The 18694-nt window shown below is 42.4% G+C and overlaps 1 protein-coding gene across 2 annotated transcripts; it reads right to left on the reverse strand.

The window, feature by feature from the left end:
* Nucleotides 1–14008, reverse strand: LOC121581215 (MAU2 chromatid cohesion factor homolog). Of its 2 annotated transcripts, none has more exons than XM_041896674.2 (19): nt 13302–14008; nt 13043–13060; nt 11073–11138; nt 10566–10661; nt 4126–4220; nt 3936–3963; nt 3470–3625; nt 2986–3132; nt 2798–2888; nt 2506–2609; nt 2338–2415; nt 2123–2188; nt 1932–2015; nt 1781–1830; nt 1600–1677; nt 1300–1411; nt 1082–1172; nt 866–993; nt 1–611 (listed from the first exon to the last, which is right to left on the reverse strand). In XM_041896674.2, exons 1-19 carry the CDS (start codon nt 13533–13535, stop codon nt 534–536), a joined length of 1800 nt encoding a protein of 599 aa, XP_041752608.1. In that variant the 5' UTR covers nt 13536–14008; the 3' UTR covers nt 1–533. The 2 variants fall into 2 exon arrangements, with proteins under 2 accessions (XP_041752608.1, XP_041752607.1); XM_041896673.1 differs by having other exon boundaries at nt 2114–2188; nt 13302–14006.
* Nucleotides 14009–18694: the final 4686 nt, after the last annotated feature.

The following is an 18694-nucleotide window of genomic DNA, read 5'->3' on the forward strand; positions in this document are numbered from 1 at the left end:
TCCTGGGGATCGAACCCACTACCTTGGCGTTACAAGCGCCATGCTCTACCAGCTGAGCTACAGAGGACCACAGTTTAAAGTTCTCTCTCGCATGTGCTCCAGTATCCCAGTGACCGTCTTCTCACTGGTTTATTGTTCTGCCTTGAGCTTGGGGTACAGGTGGTCTTTTCGCTCTGTCAACCATACACACCACCAGCTAGACCAAAAAGCTAGCTTTGACTGCCATGTGGATATCAGTAAAATATGTGAGGTTAGATTAGATGTGAGGTTTCAACTCTATAAGGTACTCTACTTTCATTATGTGTCCAGTGGCAGTCTGAGGTACTCGCTCTCTGTCGTATTCCATTTCAGCATTAGTTAGCTCTTCTCGTTGGCATGGTAACACCAATGTTCAAACAGACCGGCATCCAGGCTGTATGCAGATCAGCGGCATATGAGTCTTCCTCTTCTTTTCTTTCCCTTCAATGCTCGATCCTCCTTCTATCCCCTCTACCGTTCCCTTCCTCTCTCGCCCTTTCATGGCGTGGTGGTGCTCAGAGCAGGCTGGCCAGGCTGGTAGTGGGTCCGTTCTGGGCCTGGAACTGGCCCACTGGAGGTGGTCCATCCGTCCACTGCAACAACAACAACAACAACACTCAGTCCATCAGCTCACTGTCTCACATTCATTCCTCTAGCTGTGCATGTAGGGCATTTTCTGTGGATAGATATTCACCATGGTGCAGTACAAAGATATTGATGGATGATGACTAACTGATATATGTCGATTGATTAATTGATTGATGAGTTCTTATCCTAATGAAGTTATGCTTTAGAAGGCTGTGCAGGGATTATATCCATATTGATAGCTTGATTGATGGATCCTTACACTGATGAGGTTGTGCTCAGGGAGACTGCAGGCAGCGATGTGGTCCTGCAGGAGCTGCTGGGAGAAGTTCTGGTGCATCTGAGCCGCCTCGTGGGCGTCTATCGTGTTCCCACAAGCCTTGTTCAGATCTACAGGGAGGAAAACACACAGTCCCAGTCAGTATGTCACACACACACAGACACACACACACACACACACACACCTCTGTCGTCTTACCCTTGAGCAGAGCTGAGGACCAGAGCTGGACTGACATGTCGGGGATCTTGCTGGCCAACTGCATAGCTGGAACCACCATGTTGTTGCTCTCCTGGAGGAAACAAAGCACCAAATGCATAGTTCAGATTGACGCACACCTCCTAGCATTGCTCTGAGGCATTATGTGGTTTGGGAAACACTGCTATAAAACCCTGGAGTGCCCTTTGATGTGATCTCACCCGGTGGTTCCCCAGCACGTAGAAGATATGGCCCAGTAGGACCAGAGAGCATGCAGTCAGACGATTCAGGTCTTCAGCATTGGACATCTTCAGAGTCTCCCTCAGGAACCGCCTAATGGGACACACAGTCATACGCTCATTTTTGGTTTAGGCTTCACAGTTGTGCTCTTAGGCTTTCTTTCCAACTGAGCAGGGTATTCAAAATGTGTGTGGTGAAGATATTATTTGTATGCGATGTATTGGAAACATACATAAAGAAATTGTGCTGTTGCTACAATGTCTGGTGAGCCATAAACTTACTTAGCCTCATTGTATCGTCCCTGGAAGAAAGAGAGGAGTCCACGGATGTAGAAGGCTGCTGCTCGCAGACAGTGAGAGCTGGAACGCAAGGGGCGGAGGAGTCAATTTAGATTCAAACATCGCAAGAATGCACTTGGAGCTGCCAAAATACATAGATAACCATATAAACACATTTTCTTACCTGACAGGGAAGTTGTGATCTGGGTTTATCCTCTCCAACAGACTATACAGCTGTTATAACAGAAAAAGGGATGTTAGACCCAAGTCAAGAAGTGCCATTCCCATTCATCACCACAACCCTGCGATCCTGAATGCACCCGATGCCCTCTGACCTCCTGGTGCCTGTTGCCCTCCCTGATGTAGACGCTGGCCAAGTTGGTCACGATGAACGCCCACAGCTCCTGGTGCGTCGTCAGCTGGAAGAGTGAAACAGGTATTTCAGTAAACACACCAAGAAATATAAAACTAAGAGGTTACTAATTTTGCCAATAGGTATCTTAGTAGAGACACTCACGTCACTCACCCGCAGGGCAGCAGTGAACTGCGCCTCTGCGTTATCCATGCAGTTCACTGAGATGCAGTACAGACCCTGGAACAGACCACAAGCGTGATAAGGGATGTGATTGGCACAACATAGAACATCTGGACAAAATTACTACCTGTCCATTTAATTTATAACATACAGATATAACAAATCACATTAGAAGGCCTGAAAAACGGAACATCTCTGATACTCACTAGCAGAGTGTGTAGCTGGGATGCGTGGTTGGTGAATAACCTGGGGGACTGAGCGCACAGCTGACACACCTGAGAGATCTGAGAATAGGGAAACATCATCAAAAATGTGTGCTTCAGTCTAACTATCTGTATACATGAATGAATGTGCATGTTAAGCCTGTTCCATACCTCTTGCAGTGCCGTGGCCTTGTGACCAGTGACAAGTCGGCACATGATGATGTGCTCCAGTAGGATGACTTGGAATGTGGAGAGGATGGGGCTGGAGTCCAGCACTAGAAAACACAACAATACAATCAATAACAACAGAAAGTTACCCACAAAACACATGAATACTACTACTGCTAAAAAAAAAATCACTGGGAGCTGTTGAGAGAGGGTGAGGTTCAGAGAGTGAGGATCACAGAGATCCTATGAAATTACTTCTATATGTAACTCTATGGTGAGGATTCCCATGACTTACTTTTGAGCTTTTCCAGCTGCATGAGAGCTTTGTCTGTGTATTTCTGGGCCTTCTCCAGGTAGCCTGCTTGCATGGAGTGCATGACTGTCACCTGTGTGAGAAAAAAGTAAAGTCACTGTTTTAACATATGTAGTGACAACAATATGACCCATAGAGGTCAAAGGTCATGTACAGTGTCTGTATCCCACCAGGTAGACGAGGACACACATGTGCTCCTTGGGCAACCAGTGGAACAGGTCAGCAGGGTTACTGGGTAGGATCTCATCATCGTGGAGTGTAGAGATGGTCTGGATGCACTGCTGGAGCTGCTTCAGACACGGCTTCACACTCTTAACCTATCAGCCCAAATAAATGTATTCATCACATCAGTTATGTGCCTTTACAAGTGGGGCTGCATATGGAATAATTCCTGCGCGTTGTATGATGAGTTCATCTCTGCTTGCTTATTGCTCTTAATTCCTGTCGTGTTGATTAAGTCCCATTTCAAACATGTTTCAATAACAGGCCCTTCTCTTATATTTTGTGACCAGTGACCACACTCAAATACAGTAAGTCGATTGCGTAAATTCCTGTCTATATATACTTTGTCTGTTGCTGGCGGAAACACTTCAAATCAAATTCCAGGTATGCGTAAATGTTCTTGCCGAATAAAAGTGATACTGATTTCTGTACCTGTCCAGCGTCCAGGTAGTGTGTGACCTGCAGCACCAGGAAGAACACCCTGAGGGACTCCTTCTGGATGGGGTTTCCCTGCCAGTTCTCCACGATGGTCCCACACAGCGTCAGCAGAGGATGCACCTCCCCAAGCTTCCTCTCCATCAGCAGCAGCTTCAGACAAACACACAGGGTGACATTTCACTCTTCTTAAAACAGGTAACATAGTGTTATTTAACACTGTTCATTTTAGGAATTAGTGGATTGGGGTGGATTATCCCTTTCATTAAACAGCACAAAATTAGCATTTGTTTTGTTTATTAGGTGGGCATCAAGACTTTCATTAAAACAGTCAAGGAAGTAATGGTCTAAGTGGCTCCAGCAGAATTTTATATTGAATTTACTTCATAGAAATTATCATGACTTAATTTGAATTCATCATCATGAGAGAATCTTGAGATGATCAGTATGTTTCTCAACTTACCATTCCTTTACTCAAAAGAAAGAGGGCTCTGTGCGAGAGGAAAGAACATAAGAATATCAGTAACATCTTATAACCAGACTACAACACTAGTCGTCATCAGAGCAGTAAAACAACACCTTGACAATGTACGGACATGACGAGAACTGCTCAAATGGTTTGACTTATGTTGTGTTGTACCATGATACACTACCTGGTGTATTCGGAGCCCACTACCCGGGCATACTCTGCCCCAACCCCCAGGAGGTCACAGGCTGACACTAGATCCTTCTCCAGCGTGTGCAGTTGCTGAGGGGAAGAAACAGGACCATTGAGGAAAGTAACTAATTATCAATATATAAGTACAGTGCCTTCAGAAAGTATTCACACCCCTTTACTTTTTCCACATTTTGTTGCGTTACAGCCTGAATTTAAAATTGATTACATTTAGATTTTGTGTCACTGGCCTAAACACAATACCCCATAATGTCAGTGGAATAATATATATACAGTGAGGGAAAAAAGTATTTGATCCCCTGCTGATTTCGTACGTTTGCCTACTGACAAAGAAATGATCTGTCTATAATTTTAATGGTAGGTTTATTTGAACAGTGAGAGACAGAATAACAACAACAAAATCCAGAAAAACGCATGTCAAAAATGTTATAAATTGATTTGCATTTTAATGAGGGAAATAAGTATTTGACCCCCTCTCAATCAGAAAGATTTCTGGCTCCCAGGTGTCTTTTATACAGGTAACGAGCTGAGATTAGGAGCACACTCTTAAAGGGAGTGCTCCTAATCTCAGCTTGTTACCTGTATAAAAAGTCACCTGTCCACAGAAGCAATCAATCAGATTCCAAACTCTCCACCATGGCCAAGACCAAAGAGCTCTCCAAGGATGTCAGGGACAAGATTGTAGACCTACACAAGGCTGGAATGGGCTACAAGACCATCGCCAAACAGCTTGGTGAGATGGTGACAACAGTTGGTGCGATTATTCGCAAATGGAAGAAACACAAAATAACTGTCAATCTCCCTCGGCCTGGGGCTCCATGCAAGATCTCACCTCGTGGAGTTGCAATGATCATGAGAATGGTGAGGAATCAGCCCAGAACTACACAGGAGGATCTTGTCAATGATCTCAAGGCAGCTGGGACCATAGTCACCAAGAAAACAATTGGTAACACACTACGCTGTGAAGGACTGAAATCCTGCAGCGCCCGCAAGGTCCCCCTGCTCAAGAAAGCACATATACAGGCCCGTCTGAAGTTTGTCAATGAACATCTGAATGATTCAGAGGAGAACTGGGTGAAAGTGTTGTGGTCAGATGAGACCAAAATCGAGCTCTTTGGCATCAACTCAACTGTTTGGAGGAGGAGGAATGCTGCCTATGACACCAAGAACACCATTCCCACCGTCAAACATGGAGGTGGAAACATTTTGCTTTGGGGGTGTTTTTCTGCTAAGGGGACAGGACAACTTCATCGCATCAAAGGGACGATGGACGGGGCCATGTACCGTCAAATCTTGGGTGAGAACCTCCTTCCCTCAGCCAGGGCATTGAAAATGGGTCGTGGATGGGTATTCCAGCATGACAATGACCCAAAACACACGGCCAAGGCAACAAAGGAGTGGCTCAAGAAGAAGCACATTAAGGTCCTGGAGTGGCCTAGCCAGTCTCCAGACCTTAATCGCATAGAAAATCTGTGGAGGGAGCTGAAGGTTCGAGTTGCCAAACGTCAGCCTCGAAACCTTAATGACTTAGAGAAGATCTGGAGTGGGACAAAATCCCTCCTGAGATGTGTGCAAACCTGGTGGCCAACTACAAGAAACGTCTGACCTCTGTGATTGCCAACAAGGGTTTTGCCACCAAGTACTAAGTCATGTTTTGCAGAGGGGTCAAATACTTATTTCCCTAATTAAAATGCAAATTAATTCATAACATTTTTAACATGCGTTTTTCTGGATTTTTTGTTGTTGTTATTCTGTCTCTCACTGTTCAAATAAACCTACCATTAAAATTATATACTGATCATTTATTTGTCAGTGGGCAAACGTACAAAATTAGCAGGGGATCAAATACTTTTTCCCTCACTGTATACTACCGTTCAAAAGTTTGGGGTCACTTAGAAATGTCCTTGTTTTCGAAAGAAAAGCAATTTTTTTGTCCATTGAAATTTATCAGAAATACAGTGTAGACATTGTTAATGTTGTAAATGGCTATTGTAGGTGGAAATAGCTGATTTTTTATGGAATATCTACATAGGCGTACAGAGGCCCATTATCAGCAACCATCAGTCCTGTGTTCCAATGGCACATTCTGTTTCCTAATCCAAGTTTATCATTTTAAAAAGGCTAATTGTTCATTAGAATACCCTTTTGCAATTATGTTAGCACAGCTGAAAACTGTTGTGCTGATTAAAGAAGCAATAAAACTTATTGAGACTAGTTGAGTATCTGTAGCATCAGCAATTGTGGGTTCGATTACAGGCTCAAAAACGTTCTTCTGAAACTCGTCAGTCTATTCTTGTTCTGAGAAATGAAGGCTATTCCATGTGAGAAATTGCCAAGAAACTGAAGATCTCGTACAACGCTATATACTACTCCCTTCACAGAACAGCACAAACTGGCTCAAACCAGAATAGATAGAGGAGTGAGAGGCCCCGGTGCACAACTGAGCAAGAGGACAAATACATTAGTGTCTAGTTTGAGAAACAGGAGCCTCACAGGTCCTCAACTGGCAGCTTCATTAAATAGTACCCGCAAAACACCAGTCTCAACGTCAACAGTGAAGAGGCGACTCCGGGATGCTGACCTTCTAGGCAGAGTTGCAAAGAAAAAGCCATATATCTGACTGCCCATCTTAATCTTTTCTTTTTATTGGCCAGTCTGAGATATGGCTTTTTCCTTGCAACTCTGGAATCATGTAGTAACCAAAAAAGTGTTAAACAAATCAAAATATATTTTAGATTCTTCAAAGTAGCCACCCTTTGCCTTGATGACAGCTTTTCACCCTCTTGGCATTCTCTCAACCAGCTTCACCTGGAATGCTTTTCCAACAGTCTTGAAGGAGTTCCCACATATGCTGAGCACTTGTTTGCTGCTTTTCCTTCACTCTGCGGTCCAACCATCTCACTTGGATTGAGGTCAGGTGATTGTGGAGGCCAGGCTAATTGTCAAATAGCCCTTACACAGCCTGGAGATGTGTTGGGTCATTGTCCTGTTGAAAAACAAAACGATAGTCCCACTAAGCGCAAACCAGGTGGGATGGCGTATCGCTGCAGAATGCTGTGGTAGCCATACTGGTTAAGTGTGTGATTTATTTAGAATTCAAGGCAGACAGTGGCTCCAGCAAAGCACCCCCACACCATCACACCTCCTCCATGCTTTACGGTGGGAACCACACATATGGAGATCATCTGTTCACCTACTCTGCGTCTCACAAAGACACGGCGATTGGAACCAAAAATCTCAAATTTGGACTCATCAGACCAAGGGACAGATTTCCACCGGTCTAATGTCCATTGCTTGTGTTTATTGGCCCAAGCAAGTCTCTTCTTCTTATTGGTGTCCTTTAGTAGTGGTTTCTTTGCAGCAAATCGACCATGAATGCCTGATTCATGCAGTCTCCTCTGAACAGTTGATGTTGAGATGTGTCTGTTACTTGAACTCTGAAGTATTTCTTTGGACTGCAATTTCTGAGGCTGGTAACTCTATTGAACTTATCCTCTGCAGTAGAGGTAACTCTGGGTCTTCCATTCCTGTGGTGGTCCTCATGAGAGCCAGTTTCATCATAGCGCTTGATGGTCTTTGCGACTGCACTTGAAGAAACGTTCAAAGTTCTTGTAATTTTCCGGATTGACTGACCTTCATGTCTTAAAGTAATGGTCTGTCGTTTCTCTTTGCTTATTTGAGCTGTTCTTGCCATAATATGGACTTGGTCTTTTACCAAATAGGGCTATCTTCTTCTGTTTACCAACCATACCTTGTCACAACACAACTGATTGGCTCAAACGCATTAAGAAGGAAAGAAATTCAACAAATTAACTTTTAACAAGGCACACCTGTTCATTGAAATGCATTCCAGGTGACTACCTCATGAAGCTGGTTGAGAGAATGCCAAGAGTATGCAAAGCTGTCATCAAGGCAAAGGGTGGCTACTTTGAAGAATCTCAAATATATATTGATTTGTTTAACACTTTTTTGGTTACTACATGATTCCATATCATTTACGTTTTAGTCATTTAGCAGACGCTCTTATCCAGAGCGACTTGAGTCAATGTAGTGAGTGCATAATTTTTTTTCTTCTCATACTGGTCCCCCGTGTTACTTTATAGTTTTGATGTCTTCACTATTATTCTACAATGTAGAAAACAGTAAAAAAAAAAAAAAAATCCTGGAATGAGTAGGTGTGTCCAAACTTTTGACTGGTACTGTATGTCTTTTTTAAAATATTTTTATATACAAATTAATTAAAAATGAAATGCTGAAATGTATTTAGTCAATAAGTATTCAACCCCTTTGTTATGGCAAGCCTAAATAAGTTCAGGAGTCAATTTGCTTAACAAGTCACATACTGAGTTGCATGGACTCACTCTGTGTGCAATAATAGTGTTTAACATGATTTTTTCAATGACTACCTCATCTCTGTACCCCGCACATACAATTATCTGTAAGATCCCTCAGTCGAGCAGTGAATTTCAAACACAGATTCAACCACAAAGACCAGGGAGGTTTTCCAATGCCTCGCAAAGAAGGGAACCTATTGGTAGAAAAAAATAACATTAAATATCCCTTTCACCATGGTGAAGTTATTCATTACACTTTGGATGGTTTATCAATACACCCAGTCACTACAAAAATACAGGTGTCCTTCCTAACTCAGTTGCTGGAGAGGAAGGAAACTGTTCAGGGATTTCACCATGAGGCCAATGATGATTTTAAAACAGTTAAGAGTTAAAAACTGAGGATAGATCAACCACATTGTAGTTACTCCACAACCCTAACCTAAATGACAGAGTAAAAATACAGAACAAAAATATTCCAAAACATGCATCCTTTGCAATAAGGCACTAAAGTATACTGAACAAAAATATAAACGCAACAATTTTACTGAGTTACAGTTCATATAAGGAAATCAGTCAATTGAAATACATTCATTAGGCCCTAATCTATGGAATTCACTTGACTTGGAAGGGGCGCAGCCATGGGTGGACCTGGGAGCGCATAGGTCCACCCACTTGGGAGCCAGGCCCAGACAATCAGAATGAGTTTTTCCCCCACAAAAGGGCTTTATTACAGACAGAAATACTCCTCAGTTTCATCAGCTGTCCGGACGGCTAGTCTCAGACGGTCCCGCAGGTGAAGAAGCTGGATGTGGAGGTCCTGGGCTGGCGTGGTTACCTATGGTCTGCGGTTGTGAGGCCGGTTGGACATACTTCCAAATTCTCTAAAACGACGGAGCCGGCTTATGGTCGAGAATTTAACATTCAATTCTCTGGCAACAGCTCGTGGACATTCCTGCAGTCAGCATGCCAACTGCATGCTCCCTTAAAACTTCAGACATCTGTGGCATTGTGTTATGTGACCAAACTGCACATTTTAGTGGCCTTTTATTGTCCCCAGCACAAGGTGCACCTGTGTAATGATCATGCTGTTTAATCAGCTTTTTGATATGCCACACCTGTCAGGTGGATGGATTATCTTGGCAAAGGAGAAATGCTCAATAACAGGGATGTAAACAAATTTGTGCACAAAATTTGAGAGAAATAAGCTTTTTGTGTGTATGGAAAAATATTTCTGGGATCTTTTATTTCAGCTCATGAAACATGGGACCAACACTTTACATGTTGCGTTTGTTTAGTATAAAACTGGATTTAAAAAATGTGGCAAAGAAATTAACTTCATGTCCTGAATACAAAGCGTTATGTTTCGGGCAAATCCAACAAGACATCACCGACTACCACTTCATATTTTCAAGCTGCATTTTGTTATGGGTATGCTTGTCATCGGCAAGGACTACTGAGTTTTTTAGGATAAAAATAAACGGAATAGAGCTAAGCACAGGCAAAATCCTTGAGGAACACCTGGTTCAGTCTACTTTCCAACAGACACTAGGAGACAAATTCACCTTTCAGCAGGACAATAACTTAAAACACTAGGCCAAATATATAGTGGAGTTGCTTACCAAGACGACATTGAATGTTCCTGAGTGGCCTAGTTACAGTTGACTTAAATCTACTTGAAAATCTGAGGCAAGACTTGAAAATGGCTGTCTAGCAATGGTCAAAAAACAACTTGACAGAGCTTGAAGAATATTTTTAAGAACAATGTGCAAATATTATACAATCCAGGTGTCAGAAAGACTCACAGCTGTAATTGCTGCCAAAGGTGGTTTTAACATGAGATATCTGTATTTCATTTTCAATAAATTAGCAAAAATGTTAAAAAAACACATTTGAACTTTGTCATTATGGGGTATTGTGTCTAGATGGGTGAGATTGTTTTTTGTTTTAATCCATTTTGAATTCAGGCTGTAACAACAAAATGTGGAATAAGTCAAGGGGTGTGAATACTTTCTGAAGGCACTGTAAATAGAGGTTATTTCAAAGCTTAAATACATTTACAGATTGAGTTATTAGTTTGACTTACCGCCAGTTGGAAGAGTAATCTGCAGTGCCAGTAGGGAGTTTGTTGGGAGATCTGGATGGCCTTCCGCAGCAAGGGCTTTGCAGAGTCAACCAGATTCTTCAAAAAAAGACCAGAGATAATCAGTTCAATAACTTAAATAACTTTTACTACAATACAGAAACCTACATTTAGAAGTGTTTTTTAAACAAACTACCATATGCTACTTTATCTTAGTTTCAGAGTTCACTTACATGCAAAAGCAGCTCAATGAGGAAAAAGACAATGTAAGGATTACTGATCAAGCTTATTTTATGATGACATAACAGCCAAAAAGTAAAATGAATGAGTATGACATTTTGACACATTAATGAGTATGACATTGTATTGAAAAAAGGCTGATAACTGCAGAAAGGATGACAAATAAAAATGCAAAGACAAGAGTGAACAGAACTGTTTAAATTCAGGAAATGGCCAAGTGCAAGGTGAAGGAAGGCCACAGGGTGCCAAGGATAACAACACTTCACTTACCTGTTGGCAATAGAGCTCTGACAGAAGACTTGCAGCCTCAAATTTGACATCTTCAAACTGAGGGATCTGGTATTGTTTGTAAAGGAAATGTATTTTTCTGCAATCTGAACAATAACACTAGTATTAATGAAGACGTAAAAAAAAGAAATGAAAGCATGGTCATCTTTTCTTCAGTTAGATCAGTGGTTATCAAACCTCCCCTGGGCACCCTTCTTTAAATTTGAATATGGCGGATAGCAACCGAGAGGTGCATACACCGCCACCTACTGTATTGGAGTATGAGGCCGGTCACGGCCTCCCTATTCATACATTTTTCTTATTTAGTGTGAATTGTGTGAATTCATTAAGTGTGAATTCATTAAACTTTGTGAAGGGAAAATGGAAGAAAGATTGCTGGGAGGACGGGACACTATCGTTCAACACACCTTATAACTCTTCTGCAGCAAAATCTCGTACACCCAAGTATACTTCTCTGCAGCTGCCACCACATCTATTTTCTGTGATTTACGTTCCATTTCTGCACTACAGTTGATAACCACGGCTATGAAAGGGAAGAAACCAACCTTTCTGAAGCACATTATTCCTATCACTCTCGATTGGTCTCTGCCTACTCACAGGGAGCCTCTTAGGATCCATCTTCCTCTACTATTCTCTTCACTGCCTCAGCATACGACACCTTCTGTAATACTCTGATCCTGGCAACCTCAACCTGCCCCTCCCTCACCGGACACTTCTGCTCTCCAGTACCATGGGTACCCCTACAGTTAAACCACACACACACACACACACACACAACTCTTTCCACCAAAACTACACATTCCTTTGTCTCATGCCCGGACTGCACACTTCTCACATTTAGGAATCTCCCTCCTACACAATGCTGCAACATGACATAAGACTTGGCACCTAAAACACTGTAATGGGTTCAGGACAAAAGCTCTCATGGGATAAGAGTGTCTTCTCTGTTTCGCCACGCTCTCCACCGGGTCTGCGTCGCACTAAATGACGGGCGTCAGACACTGGGAATCTTCCATTTCAGTTGATCATCCTTAACACTTAACGTCACCCCAGGTATCACTCCTTTCAACGACTCCCTGCTCCGGAGAGCAAAGCAAGTCACAGTTCTTGTCCCTAGGCACGTGGTGAGAAGTGCCCGCTCCCTCTGGACAGAAGAAACACAAAAAAATCATCACAAGTCCACTTTGAGTTACTTTCACCGACTCAACAGTCCCCAAACTCTTCTTCACCCAACCTGACACCACATATGTAATCAGCCAGAAGGCAAGGATGCATTCTCTCCAAAATTCTCAATCCCACTGGGCCAGAATCATCTTTGTCATCCTTTTCTTTCTTCACAGACACATCAACCTCCACACCTTGCAGCTCCGAATCCACTCCTCCTTTTTTCACATTATCCTCTCCCTACATGTCTACATGTCACGCATCAGTTTCACATTCTGAGCTACTAACGTACATACCGGTATTCTATTTTTCCTGGTTCCCTCAACCCTGCCACCATCTTCCTCTTGTCAGTTTCACCTTCCGAACTGCTGTAGCATGATTTCCCATTTTGGTACTTCTCTCTCTCTCAACATCATCTCTTGTCCCAGGTTTTTCCCCCTTTGTTTCTTCAACTTTTCCAAAATACGGATTTCCATTTTTGTGCTAAACTGAACGATGCTTATTGACTAAGTGGCTCGCAACAACAACCATATAAACAGTCCCTCCCCTCCCTGGGGGGAGCCCCAATGTTTCACAATTTTGTCGTAGCCCAGAACTAGCTCACCTGATTCACTTTTTCAAGGGCTTGATGATTAATTAACAAGTTGAATCTTGATGATTAATTAACAAGTTGAATCAGGTGTGCTAGTTCGGGAATAGATCAAATAAATGGAACGAGGAGACGTTTGAGAACTACTGAGTTCGATGCATGTTCTCACACACGAAATCATTCTAATGCAAAAGGATACTTGTTGTGATATGAACCACTGTGGAAGAAAACAGAGTGCGAAAGTTAGTTTCAATATCAGTTTTGTACATGGAATGTTGCATTGCTTTATTGATATCCTAACAATTATTGTAAGCTGTCACGCGATAATGTAATATTCTCACTGATTAAATCAAGCACGTTGGTTCACTTTTCTGATTTGTAACACAGACCGCTTTGCCCTAACTGCGGCCTTCCTTTCCCCTCCACCACATCCACGAAGTTTCCTAGGAAATGCTCACCGCTTTCTCCAAGTGGCTCCGGGCGAGTTCGGTGTTCTTGGTGTGGTGGTAGAGTACCGAGCCCAGTTGTAGATGGGTTCGGGCTTCGACCCTCTGCGGCGGCTTGAACTGAAACACCGCCTGCAGACAGTGGACGCAGAGACGGATCTTGGGGGGACTTGAGGTGCGAAAATGTTCCGCAAAGCCGAGCAGAGCCAGGTACCAAGATTCAGGGGCTTCTCCGCTTGTCGCCATTTTGCTGACAACAAAAGCAACAGTCGCTATAACACGACTGCCGTTGTTCAGCGATAGTTTGCTCCAGAGCGCTGATCTAGGATCGGTTATGCTCTCTGACTTCTGAATGTTGTGGTTAAATTGGGTAAACTGTCATGGACAACGATTATGGATATACTGACAAGATGCATGTCTCTCTGCCCTAACAATGGGAGTCGACGTTATCCACAAAGCGGCCTGTCCAGTTTATCCTTTCTTTGGATTGGTGGATACATCTCATTATTGTAATACCTTTTTTAATATTCGATAAGGGTTTTACGTCAACCGCCTGTTTTCAATGGAGAGAGATGCTATGCTACTAGCCTTATGACATGAATATGCATAACCATCGCCGAGACAGCTCTGATATAAAGTGTTTTTTCTCAAAGTTGCCTGGGAGTCACGTGTCCTACTTACATCAGTACACTCGTAACAAATTAAGCATTACGAAACTTATATTCGATCAAATAAACCTCACGTAGCAAATAAGCCATTCCTTTTTTCTTGTTGACCTACTTCGACACTCAATGACGTCATACAAAAACTCCTTGCTTGATAGGCGAAACAACGAAAAAACACCACCTGCTGGAGGGAGACAGCATTCCCTCCCCCATATGCCCCCCTAGGCACAACTACGACAACATAGCCAACAAAAACGGGTCACAACTCCCGCAGCTCTGTCCCACGCTGGGTATGTACATAGTCAACGGTAGGCTTCGAGGGGAGTCCTATGGTAGGTACACCTATAGCTCATCTCTTGGGAGTAGTACTGTAGACTACTTTATCACTAACCTTAACCCAGAGTCTCTAAGAGCGTTCACAGTCAGCCGACTGACACCCCTATCAGTCCACAGCAAAATCACAGTCTACTTGAACAGAGCTATACTCAATCATGAGGCATCAAAGCCAAAGGAACTGAATAATATTAAGAAATGCTATAGATGGAAGGAAAGTAGTGTCGAAACCTACCAAAGAACTATTAGGCAACAACAAATTCAATCCCTTTTAGACAACTTCCTGGACAAAACGTTCCACTGTAATAGTGAAGGTGTAAACTTGGCAGTAGAACACCTAAACAGTATATTTGACCTCTCAGCTTCCCTATCAAATTTAAAAATCTCTAACAGAAAACTGAAGAAAAGTAACAACAGTGACAAATGGTTTGATGAAGAATGCAAAACCCTAAGAAAGAAATTGAGAAACCTATCCAACCAAAAACATAGAGACACAGAAAACCTGAGCCTACGCCTTCACTATGGTGAATCACTCAAACAATACAGAAATACACTACGGAAAAAGAAGGAACAGCATTTCAGAAATCAGCTCAATGTAATTGAAGAATCCATAGACTAACCACTTCTGGGAAAATTGGAAAACACTAAACAAACAACAACACGAAGAGATATCTATCCAAAATGTAGATGTATGGGTAAACCACGTCTCCAATCTTTTTGGAGCTATAACAAAGAACAGACAGCAAAAAAATATTCATGATCAAATGCAAATCTTAGAATCAACTATTAAAGACTACCAGAACCCACTGGATTCTCTAATTACATTGAATGAACTATAGGACAAAATACAAACCCTCCAGCCCAAAAAAGGCCTGTGGTGTTGATGGTATCCTCAATTAAATGATAAAATATACAGACCACAAATTCCAATTGGCTATACATAAACTCTTTAACATCATCCATAGCTCTGGCATCTTCCCCAATATTTGGAACCAAGGACTGATCACAATCCACAAAAGTTGAGACAAATTTGACCCCAATAACTACCGTGGGATATGCATCATCAGCAACCTTGGGAAAATCCTCTGCATTAACAGCAGACTAGTTCATTTCCTCAGTGAAAACAATGTACTGAGCAAATGTCAAATTGTTTTTTTAACCAAATTACCGTACCACAGACCACGTATTCAACCTGCACACCCTAATTGACAAACAAACAAACAAAAACAAAGGCAAAGTCTTCTCATGCTTTGTTGATTTCAAAAAAGCTTTTGCCTCAATTTGGCATGAGGGTCTGCTATACAAATTGATGGAAAGTGGGGTTGAGGGAAAAACATATGACATTATAAAATCCATGTACACAAACAACAAGTGCGCGAAAAACACAAATTTTTTCCACAGGGCCATGGGGTGAGACAGGGATGCAGTTTAAACCCCACCCTCTTCAACATATATATCAACGAATTGGCGAGGGCACTAGAACAGTCTGCAGCACCCGGCCTCACCCTACTAGAATCTGAAGTCAAATGTCTACTGTTTGCTGATGATCTGGTGCTTCTGTCACCAACCAAGTAGTGCCTACAGCAGCACCTAGATCTTCTGCACAGATTCTGTCAGACCTGGGCCCTGGCAGTAAATCTCAGTAAGACCAAAATAATGGTGTTCCAAAAAAGGTCCAGTTGCCAGGACCACAAATACAATTCCATCTAGACACCGTTTCCCTAGAGCACACAAAAAACTATACATACCTCGGCCTAAACATCAGCGCCACAGGTAACTTCCACAAAGCTGTGAACAATCTGAGAGACAAGGCAAGAAGGGCCTTCTATGCCATCAAAAGGAACATAAAATTCGACATACCAATTAGGATCTGGCTAAACATACTTGAATCAGTTATAGAACCCATTGCCCTTTATGGTTGTGAGGTCTGGGGTCCGTTTACCAACCAAGAATTCACAAAATGGGACAAACACCAAATTGAGACTCTGCATGCAGAATTCTGCAAAAATATCCTCAGTGTACAACGAAAAACACCAAATAATGCATGCAGAGCAGAATTAGACCGATACCCACTAATTATCATAAATCCAGAAAAGAGCCGTTCAATTCTATAACCACTTAAAAGGAAGCGATTCCCAAACCTTCCATAACAAAGCCATCACCTACAGAGAGATGAACTTGGAGAATAGTCCCCTAAGTAAGCTGGTCCTGGGGCTCTGTTCACAAACACAAACAGACCCCATAGAGCTCCAGGACAACAACAACAACACATTTAGACCCAACCAAATCATGAGAAAACAAAAAGAGAATTACTTGACACATTGGAAATAATTAACAAAAAAACAGAGCAAACTAGAATGCTATTTGGCCCTAAACAGAGAGTACACAGTGGCCGAATACCTGACCACTGTGACTGACCTAAACTTAAGGAAAGCTTTGACTATGTACAGGCTCAGTGAGCATAGCCTTGCTATTGAGAAAGGCCGCCGTAGGCAGACCTGACTCTCAAGAGAAGACAGGCTATAAACACACTATCCACAAAATGAGGTGGAAACTGAGCTGCACTTCCTAACCTCCTGCCAAATGTATAACCATATTAGACACACATATTTCCCTCAGATTACACAGATCCACAAAGAATTCGAAAAACAAACCCAATTTTGATAAACTCCCTTATCTACTGGATGAAAAACCACAGTGTGCCATCACAGCAGCAATATGTGTGACCTGTTGCCACAAGAAAAGGGCAACCAGTGAAGAACAAACACCATTGTAAATAAAACCCATGTTTATTTGTTTTCCCATTTGTACTTTAACTATTTGCACATTGTTACAACACTGTATACAGTGGGGGGGAAAAGTATTTAGTCAGCCACCAATTGTGCAAGTTCTCCCACTTAAAAAGATGAGAGAGGCCTGTAAGTTTCATCATAGGTACACGTCAACTATGACAGACAAAATGAGATTTTTTTTCTCCAGAAAATCACATTGTAGGATTTTTTATGAATTTATTTGCAAATTATGGTGGAAAATAAGTATTTGGTCAATAACAAAAGTTTCTCAATAATTTGTTATATACCCTTTGTTGGCAATGACACAGGTCAAATGTTTTCTGTAAGTCTTCACAAGGTTTTCACACACTGTTGCTGGTATTTTGGCCCATTCTTCCATGCAGATCTCCTCTAGAGCAGTGATGTTTTGGGGCTGTCGCTGGGCAACACGGACTTTCAACTCCCTCCAAAGATTTTCTATGGGGTTGAGATCTGGAGACTGGCTAGGCCACTCCAGGACCTTGAAATGCTTCTTACGAAGCCACTCCTTCGTTGCCCGGGCGGTGTGTTTGGGATCATTGTCATGCTGAAAGACCCAGCCACGTTTCATCTTCAATGCCCTTGCTGATGGAAGGAGGTTTTCACTCAAAATCTCACGATACATGGCCCCATTCATTCTTTCCTTTACACGGATCAGTCGTCCTGGTCCCTTTGCAGAAAAACAGCCCCAAAGCATGATGTTTCCACCCCCATGCTTCACAGTAGGTATGGTGTTCTTTGGATGCAACTCAGCATTCTTTGTCCTCCAAACACGACGAGTTGAGTTTTTACCAAAAAGTTATATTTTGGTTTCATCTGACCATATGACATTCTCCCAATCCTCTTCTGGATCATCCAAATGCACTCTAGCAAACTTCAGACGGGCCTGGACATGTACTGGCTTAAGCAGGGGGACACGTCTGGCACTGCAGGATTTGAGTCCCTGGCGGCGTAGTGTGTTACTGATGGTAGGCTTTGTTACTTTGGTCCCAGCTCTCTGCAGGTCATTCACTAGGTCCCCCCGTGTGGTTCTGGGATTTTTGCTCACCGTTCTTGTGATCATTTTGACCCCACGAGGTGAGAACTTGCGTGGAGCCCCAGATCGAGGGAGATTATCAGTGGTCTTGTATGTTTTCCATTTCCTAATAATTGCTCCCACAGTTGATTTCTTCAAACCAAGCTGCTTACCTATTGCAGATTCCGTCTTCCCAGCCTGGTGCAGGTCTACAATTTTGTTTCTGGTGTCCTTTGACAGCTCTTTGGTCTTGGCCATAGTGGAGTTTGGAGTGTGATTGTTTGAGGTTGTGGACAGGTGTCTTTTATACTGATAACAAGTTCAAACAGGTGCCATTAATACAGGTAATGAGTGGAGGACAGAGGAGCCTCTTAAAGAAGAAGTTACAGGTCTGTGAGAGCCAGAAATCTTGCTTGTTTGTAGGTGACCAAATATTTATTTTCCACCATAATTTGCAAATAAATTCATTAAAAATCCTACAATGTGATTTTCTGGATTTGTTTTTCTCAATTTGTCTGTCATAGTTGACGTGTACCTATGATGAAAATTACAGGCCTCTCTCATCTTTTTAAGTGGGAGAAC

The sequence above is a fragment of the Coregonus clupeaformis genome, chromosome 14, assembly GCF_020615455.1.
Source record: "Coregonus clupeaformis isolate EN_2021a chromosome 14, ASM2061545v1, whole genome shotgun sequence".
In the NCBI taxonomy this organism is placed as follows: Eukaryota; Metazoa; Chordata; class Actinopteri; order Salmoniformes; family Salmonidae; genus Coregonus; species Coregonus clupeaformis.

Coding starts and splice junctions, on each gene's coding strand:
- LOC121581215 (XM_041896673.1), bottom strand. CDS start 13,535: ATGGCGACAAGCGGAGAAGCCCCTGAATCTTGGTACCTGGCTCTGCTC. Junction 1,831..1,931: donor AGGGCAACAGGCACCAGGAG/GTCAGAGGGCAT, acceptor CTGTTATAACAG/CTGTATAGTCTGTTGGAGAG. Junction 994..1,081: donor GTCCTCAGCTCTGCTCAAGG/GTAAGACGACAG, acceptor TCCTCCCTGTAG/ATCTGAACAAGGCTTGTGGG.